Here is a 15,552-nt window from a genome sequence, read left to right on the forward strand (position 1 = left end):
CGTGGGAGCTGTGTGCAGCTTAAAGGGCACATTTGTTGCACCCCCCCATTTTAACCTCTGAACAGCTTCAATTCGTCATGGAATGGACTCTACAAGGTGTCAAAAAGCATTACATAGGGATGCTGGCCCATGTTGACTCCAATAATTCCCACAGGTTCGTCAAGTTGGCTGGATGTCCTTCGGGTGGTGGACCATTCTTGATACACGCGGGAAACAGCAGCATTGACACAGACCGGTGCGCCTGGCCCCTACTACTATACCCCGTTCAAAAGGCACTAAAATATTTGGTCTTTCCCATTCACCCTCTGAATAGCATACATACACAATCTATGTCTCAAGGCTTAAAAATAAATAAAAACGCATTTAACCAGTCTCCCCTTCATCTACACTGATTGAAGTGGATTTAACAAGTAGCATCAATAAGGGATCATGTCTTTCACCTGGATTCACCTGGTCAGTCTGTCATGGAAAGAACAGGTGTTTAATGTTTTGAACAGTGTATATTCCAATAAAGCAGAGGAGTTCTTTTAATAATGAAAGTGGTCCATCGTCATCTGAGAGGAGTTCATTCCTAAGTGGCTGTAACATCTCCCTTGATCTCTCGAAAAAGCACCACATCAGTCGCTCAAGAAATATACTTTGAAGGTCGCAGCTTCACTTGGGATAAAAACAATGGGATGAGAAGATAAGCCCCTGTGGCAGTATTTTCAGCCTTTGAATGCAGTGAATTTTTACAAGGGCTAGGGGGAGGAGGGAGCCACCAACAAACAACAAAAAGGAAACCAGGGGAAATGTTGCTTTTGAAAACGTAACACGGGATTATGTAATCAAGGATCATACAAATGAATAATGACTAAGGTTTCAATGGGGCTCTATACCACATAATTCAGGAGACAGAGTCGACTTGGAGTATATGTATTTATGATGGATCCCCACTCTTCCTGGCGGTCCATCAAATATTAGGGCAGTAATATACATACCATTTTTAAACACCAATACATTTCACAACAGATTACACAATAAATTCAATGTGTTCCCTCGAGCCAGTACTCTACTACAAAACACAATTCAGGTGTACCTGTGTGCGACTCGTCAGTTGTCGCTGTTCCATCAGGTGTATTTAGCCCTTTTAAATAGGTTTTACTGCTTGCGTGAGTTGATGTAGAATAGGGTTTCATGTAGGCATGGCTCTATGTAGTACTGTGTGTCTGTTCTTGACTAGGGGACTGAAGAGACCTCTGGTGGCATGTCTTCTGGGGTATGCATGGGTGTCTGAGCTGTGTGCCAGTAGTAAAAAATAAATAAATAAAAAAGACAGCTCAGTCCATTCAGCATGTCAATACTTCTTACAAAAACAAGTAGTGAAGTCAATTTCTCCTCCACTTTGAGCAATGATTGATTGATATGCATATTATTAATTTTAGCCCTACGTGTACATTTAAGGGCCAGCCGTTTAGCCCTGTTCTAGGCCAGTTGGACATTTTTCCCAATTCCCTCTTTGTGGAACCTGACCACATGACTGGGCAGTAGTCCAGTTGCAACAAAACAACAATATCAACAAGGCAGGTCCTAGTTAAGGCAGAGCAGCGCTTTAGTAATGTCAGATCAGATTATGTAATCAAGTATGATACTTGATGATTTAATTAGTTAGGCAGAAATGCAGGGGAAAAGAATCCACATAAGCAACGGAGGTCTTCGTTGGTCATTTCGGAACAGTCTTCGAAATAGTTTTAAAAGCCTGAGGAAATGAAGGTTGTTCGAAAGACACTAAGTTAAGCTCACCTCTGCTGTCAACCTGGTCAGCGCATAGGGCAATGACGCTGCGGCAGTATCCGTTTTGGCTGAGTTACTGAACAAAAGAACACTGTCAGTGGGGAAGATATTCGTACAAACCAATCCCAGTGTCATGTTTCTTGCAAAACGATTGTCAATACTAACGGTATGACAGGTTTTTCTGAAATTGTTTCTAGACTGAGAATGCAAAGAACACTTTAAAGCTTAGGCTAGCCTAGGCCCTACATCAAGACCAAACTTGACCAAAATCTAGTCTTGAAATTGACTCTGGTGAATCAAAGCCAATTTGCTAGAAGACTCAACCAAAAGAGCGAACACTAGACTACACAATGGACTTTGGGATTTTTATTTCTGTCCCGTCTCGACTATCTGAGGAACTGTTCGTGACTTGTTGGGGTCCAGGGTGGTGAGACGAGCGCAACCTCTTGCCAAATCCCTATCCTGTCTTAAGGCAACGTTGATCCATCCATCATTTTGGCTTTCTGGAATAACAAATCATTTCCTGGTCCATGGGTGCAAACACAGATACTAATTATAACTTCACAGATAATAACGTGTTAACACTTATCATGGATTCTTATTTCAAGCTGTTCTTTGTAAACTCTAGACCCTAATAACCAACATTCTATCAAAATAAACCGCAAAGTGTTCTTTGCAAGATAATTATTCACTTGTCCCCAGTTGTGGAGCAACAGTACGAGAGAACATTAATGGGATTGGCACAACTCCAGAAAGCCTGTGGTGTTCTGTTCACTGTGCATGCATGTCTGTTAAGATGTGCATCACCAGCTTCATTAAACAAATCTTCATTTGTTTCCCCATTTGCAGGGGGAGGAAAACAGGTAAGAAACCTAGCTACAGATTTATGATCCAATGGAAAGTGGACAACAAACTCAATAACCGCAGTAACTGAGAAACTGATGGGATGCGAGAGCAAGGATGTGGCATCTCCATTACCTCCACGATGCTTGTAAGTCAAAAGCAACTATAAATGTTTTGTTAGTTGTCCAGTCACCAGACTGTTACTGTGACTTAGCAGCAACAGTGCTGAAGGATAAAGCACCTGACCTTTAACCTTGAATGCAAGCCCTATCGCCATCCTTTCTATTTGAGTCTTTCACTGATTAAAAAAATACATGACGGAGCACGTTATCAAAATGATTACGATCCCTCAAAGAACGATAAGAGACAAGGGCGTCCTTCTACTGGTCAGGTCACAGGCATCAGGCTTTCAATTCTGAGGGCACAACCGTGTGATACTGTAGCCACCCTGCAATTGGTTAGCATACCATGGCTTCTGCAAAGTGGTTTGATCCCACTGGCATAGCAATGGTATGGAAGGAATTCCTGTTCCTGATACTGGTGAGGCGTTGATCAGATTGGCATCAGCAATATCTTTACAAATCCAGGTTTCTCAGATTCGGAACTCTCAATATTGTCAGAATGGATGGTATCATGGCAAATACTGGTGAAAAGTGCTACATCAGTGCCGTATCCACCAACGAGTGAGCTCCCGAGTGCAGCGGTCAAAGGCACTGCATCTCAGTGCTACAGACACCCTGGTTTGAATGGGATTCCCATAGGGCGGCAGACAATTGGCCCAGCGTCGTCTGGGATTGGCCGGTGTAGGCCATCCTTGTAAATAAGAATTTGTTCATAACGGACTTTCCTAATTAAAACAAAAAGGTACAAATAAAAAATATATACTGACAGGTACTAAGTGACAGTGCAACAGCTTGTGGTTTGGCTCACAGTTATCTGATAAATATTATAGTTAGACCAAATATTAGGCTAACTAATGGAAACACAAATACAATATAGAAGTCACTTGAACCCCCCCCCACACAAACACACACACACACACACGAAAGGGTCAGTCCGTCCTATGGAGTTGGAGACTAAAGGGATCAGTACAGACAAGGGGTATTATGAAACGTGGGACATTGATTTGCATTTGGAAGGCCACTCACTTCCTCAACCACCAAGCTTCACATCAAGGACAAATTAAATTCAAGAGCTGCTGAAAAAAAATCATATTATATATTAATTTCTGAAAATCAATTTGAGGCTGAGGAGAGAGCATGGGGCAAGAGGATAAAGGAATCTCTGCTTTTAATACTAAGACTGTTAAAATGAAATCTCTTGGATTGTAAAGGGTTCTGTCATGGGAAACTCAGTTTTATAATAAATAAACCTAGAGAAAAATAGAACAAATAATTTTTTATTGAAAGCTAGACTGTTTGATTTGTGGTCATATCTGGTGATAATTTGCCTAACACAGCATTCTGTAAATACTATAGAAGATCCTTGAACTCATTAGCACTGACAATCATTAGCAGCAAGTCACATCTCGAAAATGGACGGGAGAAGAGAAAAATGTGGCAGTGCAGGCCTGAATAAACCTACACAATTTCAAAACACCAAGAAAGAGGCCGATAAAAATCAAAGGAGAAATAAATGTTTATACAGCAGTCGGAAGTAACCGATTGTAAAATGTACAAAACTTCATGACATATCCTTGAAGGTACGCTTTAAAAAAAATCAAATTGGATATTAAATACCCTCTAATGGATTAGAGGGGCTCGCCTTCAGTGTTAATGATCATGACCAGCTATGCACTAAGTACACTAAAATATAAAAGTTCACTATACAAAAACGAATGAAAGAAGCAGGTGCTAAATTAACCCATTACTTAAACTAGGCCTAATCTGCATGTTTGATTTGCTACCATGCTTTCCTCACATCAAAAAAACACTACTATTTTAAATGTCCAATAACTTCCACTTCTCACAGAATGACCCTGTGGTCAACCTTCATCTACTTATGTAGAAAACAGGCTTCCTGACTACGCTGAATGCATGCACGATCCGTATGCTCTGCACCCGTCAATCATACTGCTGTACCTCAGGTTTTTACCTCCATCAGGCTTAGTTCAGGGGCTGTCCGAATGTCAGGCTCACTTGATCCTCCGGGGGCTAAGACTGCCCCTCTCGTCCCCTCCTGTGGTTCTCCATGGCTACCTTGCGCAGACTACCTGTCAGAGCACTAGCAACTGCAAGGCGTGATGAGTGAGGGGATTTGACAGTATTCGGACCGTCTTTCTCTGGCTGTCTCCGAATGACAATCCATTCCAGCTGTCCCTCTTAAGACACCCCGCTCTCCCTTTCCCCACTGCCCTTCACCTCTCCTTCCGCCATGATGACCTCTCTGTGTAACCTCATCCTGGAGTGGCTGTCAGTGTTTTGCCAACCTGAAACAAAGATGTGGCCAGAGAGCCACCGTTCTATAATGTCACGGGTTGCGATGAAGCCAGCTCTTCTTCATTGTAATGGGGGGGGGATGAGCTGGAACACAGTGCTTGAACAATAGCAGCATCTGCAGCAGGCGAACATGGGGGCCGTCGGGCCTGAACACAAGCTAGCGGCATATCTAAAATGGGCAAGGCGCCTCTATAGCCGTGCCAAGAGGACACTGTGTGCTTACAACAGACAGCAGCAGAAACTGAGATGGTGCCCATGTCCAGAGAAAACAATACATCAGGCCCCATTAAAATAAAACTCCCCTCCTCTGCCGTGGACGGCAGGACCAGATACACCAAGTAGCCAGCTGGCCAATCAGCTTGCCAGGTAACCAGCCAAAAGGGACTAACAACCCCAGAGAATCAGTCAGCCAATCTGCCAGCAAAATCCACCAATAACATAATATGCCAGATGAGCTCACTGGAAATACCGATCAGCAGCCATCTAGTAAATGATTCTTCCAACCCACAAGAGGCAGACTATGGCCCAATCTTCACAATAGCCCTCGCTTCCACAGCTCTTTGATTGCTTGCCGTTATGCTACCTTATCTAGACTGCTGTTTGAAGTTAAGGACTTTCACTATCAAGTTTGTAAAAACGAGTTACAGGCTAATATGGAAATAGTTGAAAGACAGAAACAAAACTGACACTTAAGCACTCAGCTATTTGAACTTCTCTACTAAAATATATTAAGCAGTTGATCTTATTAAATCAGCTCTGCTCCCACTAAGCAACCCCATCAGGCTCACAAGAAATTCAACATTAGTCTTGTAAATGGAAAACAACCCCCATAAGATTCCCTGCCCAATGAAAAACTGATAGGCTAATGCATTTTTTGGACAATTGATTCTCTCACCCATCTGCCCCCCCCCCCCCCTCCCCCTTTGGCCCCCACCGACCGTTGGCTGTCAGAGCTTCTAGCATCATCCAGCCTCCGCCCCTGATATCCATCCCAGAGAGATAGGAGATATCCCAGAGATCAAACTCCAACTAAAAGATGACAAAAAAAATGTAAATTAAGAGTTTGCGGCCATCAATCCACCACTACATTAGTTAAATACTAACCATCCTCTCAGGGAGGGAAGTGAGAATGAAATCTCAGGACCTGGCAACAAGGGGCTTTCTTTTTTTGTGCATCAGCAGATTAGGTCCCTTAGATTTCTGACCAACATTCTGGCTCTAGACTCCTGACGTTTCTGTTCACCGAGATGTAACGCCAAAGCAAGGGGGTGGCGAAAGCCAGGCGGGCGCTCACACTACCGAAACAGAGCAATCATTCTGAGATGATACCTACGATGAGGTCACTGTTCCGTCTGTTATTGCAAGATGGATAGGTTCTGCTGGTCATGGAACAACAACTGCATCCAAGTGCATGTGGGTAGGCTATACAGAGAGAGAGCGGGAGAAAGAACTGACTGAGAACAGCAATTGTGAGCTGTTTTAATGCCAGTTAAAAGTGGTAGCCTGAGTGCAGCAATTGTGTGTAGTCCGAGGGAGAGGATGTAAAATTATTATATATATTATTATATATATTATTATATATTTTTTTTTAAAGCCTTATGGTTTATTGGCAGAATACTACCCTACAGGTTTTGCAAGCGATACGTTTTATAACATTCCGCTAGCTCAAACATCCCCACTGCATACACAGCCTCACACAGAGACCTCTAAAAAAAAAAGCCTAGGGCTTTATCTCCCACTCCCCAGGATGCTGGCCTCCTTCAGGAAGACATCCATATTTAAGGCCACTGGGGTCTTAGCGCTAAGCAATTAATCACATTAACAAATACTCTAGCGCGCTGTCGCCCTTTATCACAGTGATGCTGCATTGCCTCTGGGCTGCTGACAGGAAGAGGCTCTTGTTAGGCAGCCTCGTTGCACACTTTCAGAACCACACCGTTAGGTATACCTATGTATAATTCATTTGGGCTGAAAAAAGGGAACGTCAGCAATTGCCAATTCCGAGTAACTCAACCACATTCCTCTTCCCAGCTGAGCATAGCTTTGTCCATCCTCATGAAATGAGGGCTGTTTGTATAGGAGGGCCTTGCGCTTTGCTGCAGAAGCCAACGACTCTGCAAAACCTGCTCGAACACTATTCACAATCATAATCCAAAAATAAGAAAATGTCCATCTCAATGAAACCAATTGAAATAAACAAACAGGAATGCCGGTGCTTTATAGTCTTAGGTTTATTTCTACAGTGTGAGGTTTATTTCTACAGTGTGAGTGTATATAAAACACACACACACACACACACCCCTTAGGCGGTAAACAGTATACCGACGTATTTGGAAATAGCCACGGGATGGTTTTTCAATACTGTCAATACAGTTGAAACTATATAAAAATGTTTAGATTTAAGTAAATACCTGAAGTCAATTTGTGCAATACGTTAGGAGAGAAAGCAGATCGCGTCCACATCACCTGGCACATTAAGAAACTTACCGTAGGGCCTCCCGAGTAGCACAGTGGTCTAAAGCACTACAGCCTGGATTCCAATTGGCCCAGCGTTGTCCGGGTTAGGGGGGCTTTAGTTGGCTCATCACTCTAGCAACTCCTTGTGGTGGGACGGGCACCTGCAGGCTGACCTCAGTTGTACAGTGTTTCCTCTGACATATTCGAACAGTTGGCTTCCGGATGAAGCGAGCAGGTGCTAAGAAGCACAGTTTGGCGGGTCATTTTTCAAAGGATGCATGACGCATGACTGGCTTTGGCTGGCGGCCACAAGAAAATGTGTGTACAATGAAAAAGCAAGACATTTTGGGGGGGGGGAAATTATGCATGGCCATCATATTTCTGTTTATCATAGAAAGAATGTAGCCAGCTACATTTCCTAATGTTTTGCATTCAACAGTAAGCTGGTGTGCACATGCTCTGAAGGCACGGCTATGGATGACGTCTAGGCTGGCAGCTTTGTGAGGGTTAACACGTTTGAATGACTTACATACGTCCTCGGTGGAGTGTGTGTAGCCCACGTTGTCGTCGGGGGCTCTCCTTGGCAGCTCATGGTCATTGTGCTCGAATGATGAGAAAAGAGGTATTTTTCCCAGCCACATATGCCTTGTGTCCTGCATTGCTCCTGCACTTTGTCCTTATAATTGTGTTTTGCCATCTTGATCGATCTGCGTAGGTCATATTTGTACTGTTTAACCAAACTATTGTCCCGGCAGCCTTGCCCTGTTTATAAGCAGCATCACTCGCTTTAAGTTTTCCTACAAGGCTGCCATCAATCCACAGTTTTTGGGTCAGGAACATTTTGAAAAGAATAACGGTATCACATCATTTTTTTTGACTGAGTCACCATAATCATTGATGTCATCTCCAGAGGCAACCCATAACATATTCCAGTCCACGTGATCAAAACAGTCATGAGCGTGAATTCTGATTGGTCGGACCAATGCTGTACAGACCTGACCAACTGACTTTTACTCTACCCCCATGACAATCATCACTGTTGCAGTTAATACGGATATTGGCAGCATTCTCCTCTCCGTTCTCAGCCCATCTGCTCTTACCCAATCTTCTCAGAGCAGGCAGGCCTCTTGCCCGAGTGACTCCAGACTCCACAGACACAGCATGTACACATACTGCTCCAGAGCCATTACCATTCTTCCTTCAGACAAGCATGAGTCAAAACTTTGTTCATTTGTCTCACATTTGCTTGTAAATGTCCAAACTCACCAAAAATTACATTTCGGTAGCTCCTACCTATATACAGCATGTATAACTTTGAGCTGGATTGCATGTCTTTTCAATTAGTTTATTTTTGTTTGTACTTTTAGCTAGCCAACACAGTAAATAAACAGGTAACTTATGTAGAATAGTTGACAGTATGGGAAGGCTTAGGCTACAGTATTGCTGTGCGATATGAGCGCGACATTATTGCCTATATACCAGGACATAGAAATCGAATCTATTGATAAACTAAATATTGAACAACAATGCCGTGGCCTAATGCTAATAGTTCTGAATTATACAGCAAAAAAAGGACATTGTCACCATGAAAGGCGAATGATGGGCGCTCAGGCGCAGTTATAATTCTGGTTCACACAGTTTTATCAGAGGTCTGATTTATAACGGAGAAGCGTGCATATGGTATGCCCAGAGTTTATAAAATCAGTTTTCAGAAATGAAGCACACAGATATTTAGTGTAACATTTCCACAACGGTTATAAAAAGAGGCCCTTCGGCTCTAAGTTCCTTCCTGCCAGCTCCTACGCGTGCTGTAGGTGCCCAGGGTAGGAACAGCACGCGGTGGCCATATCGCCTCCACCACTGCCTCTGCACCTTGGGGATGGGTACGCGGGAAATTGAATTTAATCGTGAGCTTAGCATCAACAACCTTGATTGAAAACAACAGGAGAATAAAGTGGTGCGAGTGATCGTTCCCTCTGTATTGGGTGTGATACGAATTCTGTTACGCTTGGGACTGGAGAGCGGAGTCTAACCGAAGCCAGAACACAATCAGCGTCTTTGGTATTGAAAATGTGCTTCAAGGAAATGCACAATGATTGGTCTCATCTCACAGGTCTCCTCAATGCTTGGCTAATTAGCAGGAGCCTTCATCATACAGCTGCCTTTCCTCATCTGCAGGAGTCCAACAAAGGTTCCTTTTTACATGTCAATTCAATGATCATCAGGATGGATCTGTGATTCTAATCGATGAGTCACTTCCAAGAGGGTGGGTAGAGTGATCCAATGCGAGAACACTAACGAGATAAAGATTCTTTCAACATGTGCACTCACTATCCAGAGTACATTTAAAATGCTGCTTTTGTTTGTTTTAAGAATCACAAAACATTCCATCTCCTTGGTTAATTACCCATTTGAGGTACTTGCAATTCTGGCCTAGGCCTGCATTTGATGACATTGGTTAAATAAAATTGGAACTATGGAGCCAAAGCACTGGTAAGCCCAATTCATTGCGGGAGATGATCAAATCGAGCCTTGTGCTCTGTGCTGTGTGAGCCGAGCAATGCATTATAGGGACTCTGTTTTGTTTTACAAAGTTTGCCACCCACTGCAGGTAATTGGACACCACACTGCACTGAATATTTCATTAGCTGTTGGACAGATGGCTGCGACAGATGCTGCAGGGAATAAACTTAGGTTTTGGGATACTCCTCAGCCAAGCCGCTGTTGGAGATATCTATGAGAATCGGAACTTTTCCACATCCTGCTTCAGAGTAAGTGCAGTGAGTTGCACTTTCCTTGTTTCAAGTAATCTGCCTTGATATAGGTTCACGGTACATGTGCGGTAGACCAGGGATAACTGGGGGACAGACAGTCCCAGTTCCCTACATGTGCGGTAGACCAGGGATAACTGGGGGACAGACAGTCCCAGTTCCCTACATGTGCGGTAGACCAGGGATAACTGGAGGACAGAGTCCCAATTCCCTACATGTGCACTGTCTGGATGGAATCCACTTTCTTTTCAGTCAATAACCCAGACAGATGTTACCACAGACATGTGGGAATCAACCCCTTTGAGTGATATTGAATGGCTCCATCAGCAGCTTGGAAAATATTGAACAAAGAGAGAGAAATTTGCCAGAGGGGATTTAGGGGGTCACTTCCCCCCCAAAGAGGTGTGTAGGCTATTGCTTGGATTTCAAGCTTGTGAAATGAATTTCAGTAAGCTCAATGACGTGTTTGCAGTCCATTCAGTCAGTCAATGCCGCATCTTGATGAATGAGAGGTGCTGTAATTGTTTAAAAGATCCAAGTGATGTTTTGGCAATGGTGAGCAATGCTAAAGTTAGACATGAGTTTCTACACAAAACCTTACACTGATTGACGTAGCATTGCGTTTGAAACAAGTAGCCTACAGACCAAATAAGGCAAATTGGCTATATTATTACTGTAATACCCCCAACTGTTCTCCAAAAGTCCAAGAGGTGGGTAGAATACAATCTTAGAGAGCAGTGTGAAATATAACAGGCTTGCCATGCCACTCACTGTTCCATCACAGACAAATGTTTGCATATTTCAATATTAGCTTGGCATACTGCTGACAGAGCCAATCTCGCATTTTCAAATTGCCTGCTTGTTCAACATAATGGTTAGTTTCATATAGCTGGAGAGGAGGCTCAACCAAAAAGCAATAGTGGTATTATAGCATCTAGGCAACCAAGATTACCAACTCAGTCCTCAGATAAGCATGACATTTGTAAGTAAAACACTTGATTCATTATGGAAGTTAACAGCGATTTAATCTAAAATTAGAATAAAAAACAGACCAAGGCTCAAGACAAACTCAATGTCATGAAAAAGAATTGATTTGAGGAACGCTCTTTGAATATACTCCTAACAGCAGCAAGAGTTACAAATCATCTGCTGCATCAAATATGACACGCCTGGTTTTAATGCATCTGGGAGAGCTTGATAGATGGGTGAATGAGCTTCCCACAGTCCTCAGGTCACCTAGTACATCACACAGCTAGCAAACGATTTATCTTACAGAATGGCTGAGAAACTATGTGCCCACCCAAGGTAGTCCGTTAGGCAGCATATCAGACATAGGCCAGAATAATCAATGGCACCCTTTTCCCTATATAGTGCAATACTTTTGACCAGGGCCCATTGGGTGTCATTTGAGACTCACACAGTGCAATTCTGCATTGAGTCTCTGTGTAATTTTGCTGAGGAGGTTCTCTGGAGTTCTACTTGAAGGTACTTCATACAGACAACACACTTAGGTCTGGACAAAGCTTGGTGCTTAGAACGGGAGAGGAATAATAGCAGTAGCTGTGAAAAGTGCAACATTAGCCCAGGATCTACCAATTATCCCTGCTCGTTAACATAGCACGCTAGCAAATACTCAGACTTCCAATCATTGCACCAACATCGGTTAGCATTGGCTAGCAAAACTTCCTTCATACTGGACACAGACATGAAAATGGTGTCCACAAGTTCATCTGTCTCTGGGGATGTAGATGAAGGGCCTCATTGCCAAAATACCAAAGTTTCCCTTTAAAATGAGCGCACACCAACACTGCCTAGGCAGATTAAAATGCACTTTATTGATGATAATGCACTAATTCAGATGTTTAACTGCAGGGACCACCTTGTGCAATCATGTACACTACTAGCCAATACTTGTGTCAGTCCAGTAACAACAGTTGAGTATTGGCTAGTCGTCTACATGAAATAAAAGCACATCAGCAGTGCTGTTTGAATGGGACACCGATTTGATAACAACCCCAAGAATGAATGGCAGTGCAGCCAGCCGGCCAGTACAGTGTGAACCATTTTGACAGATAAACAATAGCAGAATGTGTACAGTGTGAAGGAATGGCAAAGAACAAATCGAGGGGAGACGGCCCCTGGCTTCCGGGTTTCAATCCTGCCGTCATAAGAAATGCCACATCAACTTGATTTGTATTATAAATTGGCAGTGTCCAACTACATTCAAGCTGTCCAGTGGCCACATTAATGTTAGGAGGACAATACCATTGTGTAGAGCAGTACTTACATGCCTATTCTATAGTATTAATCATTTCCACAACTTTGGATGTTTTGGGAATTATAAATTATACTCTACAACCTGAGATGCAGAACCTAGTTGACCATGTCTTACCCAAAGTGAAGTGGCACTGACTGTCCTCTTGTAGCCACGATAACACTGACTTTGGCTAGGATACTTAACTTGGATGAGTGAGTGAATCGATGAATGAATGACTAGAACAAGGCTCTCCAACCCCAGTTGTAACTAACCTTATTCAATTTATCAACCAGCTAGTTATTAGAATAAAGTGTGCTAGATTAGAGTCGGAGTGAACCTTCAGCGCGGCAGCTCTCCGGGACCAGGGTTGGAGAGCCCATCAACTAGAACAACAAAGTTCTAGGCCTATTCCTCACGAGGAAATGTAAAGGGTGTTCTGACTTCGGGGCATTACTTGCCTAGCTAAAGTTACAGTAGTTAGCTAACAATCCGTCAGCCTATTTATAACACGGAGCATATTGTTGCTTTGCAGGTTGACCTGTGTTAGTTTTACAACGCTAGCTGGTTAGCTATTAGATTGGCGAGCTAAAGTTACTCATCATATTTGAAAAACCGTCCGGTAAAAGTTTTGCAACCGGTGAAGTTGTGCATGATACAGTAGTTGACTAGGGAAACTGCATTGTGCGGTCAGGGAGACAAATCGCCAGACATTACAGTGCAGTCAAAAAAGCGAAGCATCAACCCATCTAGAACAGCAGCAAGCATGAGTCGCTCGTGGCTAGCGAGCCTATTTACTACAACACAACCAAAGGCAGTTGTTGGCTAGCTAGCTAATACTGGAAATGAGTTAGCTAACTACTTACCATGGATCAAACTCGTGGATGATGCTCTCGAACCGGATCACTGCAAAAAGTCTTGAGCTGAAGCCTGCCAACCAGGCCAGAAAAAGAATGGTAAAGGAGAGTAAGGACTGCCACCCTGCCGGCTGTGCCAGTCCGCCAGAGAGGCCTCCTTTGCCCCCTCCTCCACACGCGGCGTTAGGTCGGCTGTTTCCATGCAGCGAGCCCCCGGCATTCAAGGACGCTTTGTGCTTGCTGTCAGTAGCCGTGTGGTGCTCCGCCATATTCTGCGTGGTTTGAAAGAGCACGCTTCCCTATCCCCCTTTACTCCGGTTCAGCTCCCTATATTTTTGACGTGGTTTTCTCTCCTTACCTTCGCTGTAAATCCACCGGCTTTTTATTCACATTTGTCAGTGACAACCACAATTACCTACAGCACGCTCTAGCCAAAAGTCGGTCTGTCTGACTGGTGAGGGAATGGGCGGAACAACAGGAACCACCGATAGCCTCTCACAGAACGACAGGTACAACAGGAGCCAAAGACTGCTGAGCCGTTGGACATTAAGAAACCAATCCCGCGCAAGTACTACGATGACAGACCGATGTATCTACCAATGGAATGTCAGAACCGACATAAGCACGTTGAAACCCTGGAAGTGTATTTATTATAGGGCCTACAATATAATTGTTATATCCGCTTAAAAATGAGTAATTATGGTTTATTTAATCATTTACTGTGTGGATTTGATCATGATTCAAATGTTGGCCAAGCTGCCCATAAAGTGGTTGCATGATACATGTCCCTGACTCTGAGAATGGAATGGGTGGGTTGTCTTGTCGACAGGAGAGAGACTGTGAGATTGTGAAGATGAATAACTTTAATGTGAAGTGATATTTATATTGCCCTTGGAGGTTCTCTGCTGAGGCATGGTTATTAATAAAGATGTATGTGTTCTCCTCACTATTTGTCCCCCCAGCAAAGACAAAAGTACACCATAAATCATTGTGTAACCTAGGTAGAGTTCTCTGGATAGTACAGTTTGCATCTTTTATTCTATGCTTTTTAGATATGTAGGCATCAACAGAGGAAATGGGTGAGTTTTTTTAATTGACTGTGATACAATTGATTGGAGATCAATAGATTGAATGATTGGTTGATTGAAATGCAAAAATATTGGATTCTGCCACAAATGTATTTGTGTGTGCAATATCAAACACATTCATCACAATATGTTCCATGAGACAAGAAAGACTCATAGGCATTTTACATCCCTGGTGGGAAAACTAATGTGGCTATTATAACAGTACTTATTACTACAATGCACACCACTTTGTATTCAACGGACATAAATACAAGTAAAAAAGGTATTCTTGACACGTTGCTGGAATACAGCATCTGTTGCATACTTGCTTACTGTTATATCTATATTAGGTACATCATTCAAGCCAACCTACACAGTCCTTGCCCTTGAAAAATTATCTTCACTGCATTTTACCCTGAAAAAGAATGAAGTAGCTTTTCCATGAAAAATAGGGTAATTGAATATACATTTTTAAAAAGTGATCTTGGGAAACATTGAATATGAATAGATGTTATGAAGAATGTGATATGAAATAGATAGCCATTCTAAAAATGGTTTTATTCAACTCACTTCCCGACAATGCGACATCTGTGCTGCCTCAGTGTGGCATGACACACCAGTACCATAAACACAGAGAAGGCTATCAACTTTCACAGTCAGATGTACAGTACCATTGGGTCCCATAGAAAATGGGAAGAATATTCATCGTGGAACATTGGTGGGTAATTGAAGCTTGTGCCAGCTTAACGGTGGGCGTGGATAGAGAGATGACAGAGATAAGAGGGGGATAAAGAGAAGCAGATGAAGGATGAAAGAAAGAGTGATGGTGTGATGCCTTGCAGGTAAACCAGAATCAGATTAGGTCCATAATACAGACAAACCACTGCATATGTGTGCTATTGCTGCAACTCAGAGCCAAGGGGAGGAATTCAGCCAGAGACAATGTCTCTCATTCATCACGAATGCCTGCATATTCTACAACAGGCACATTACCCTCCAAAAAAATCCTGAAAGTGTGACCTTTGAATCAATGGAAAACAACGCCGTGAAGATAGTTTCAATGGCATCCATTGTCACAGCCCAGATGAAAAC

The 15,552-nt window shown here is 43.0% G+C and overlaps 1 protein-coding gene across 2 annotated transcripts in view; it reads right to left on the bottom strand.

Moving 5' to 3' along the window:
• The window catches only part of LOC109907666 (dolichyl-diphosphooligosaccharide--protein glycosyltransferase subunit STT3B), a 79,817-nt gene extending 65,901 nt beyond the window's left edge, over window positions 1-13,916 (bottom strand). The window contains exon 1 of one of the 2 annotated variants that reach the window (XM_020505765.2): window positions 13,403-13,916. In XM_020505765.2, coding sequence (XP_020361354.1) covers window positions 13,403-13,662 — 260 coding nt within the window. In that variant the 5' untranslated portion in view covers window positions 13,663-13,916. The remainder of the gene's footprint in view (window positions 1-13,402) is intronic. The other variant, XM_031793818.1, reaches the window with a different exon arrangement.
• Window positions 13,917-15,552: the final 1,636 nt, after the last annotated feature.

The sequence above is a fragment of the Oncorhynchus kisutch genome, linkage group LG17 (genome assembly GCF_002021735.2).
Source record: "Oncorhynchus kisutch isolate 150728-3 linkage group LG17, Okis_V2, whole genome shotgun sequence".
NCBI lineage: Eukaryota > Metazoa > Chordata > Actinopteri > Salmoniformes > Salmonidae > Oncorhynchus > Oncorhynchus kisutch.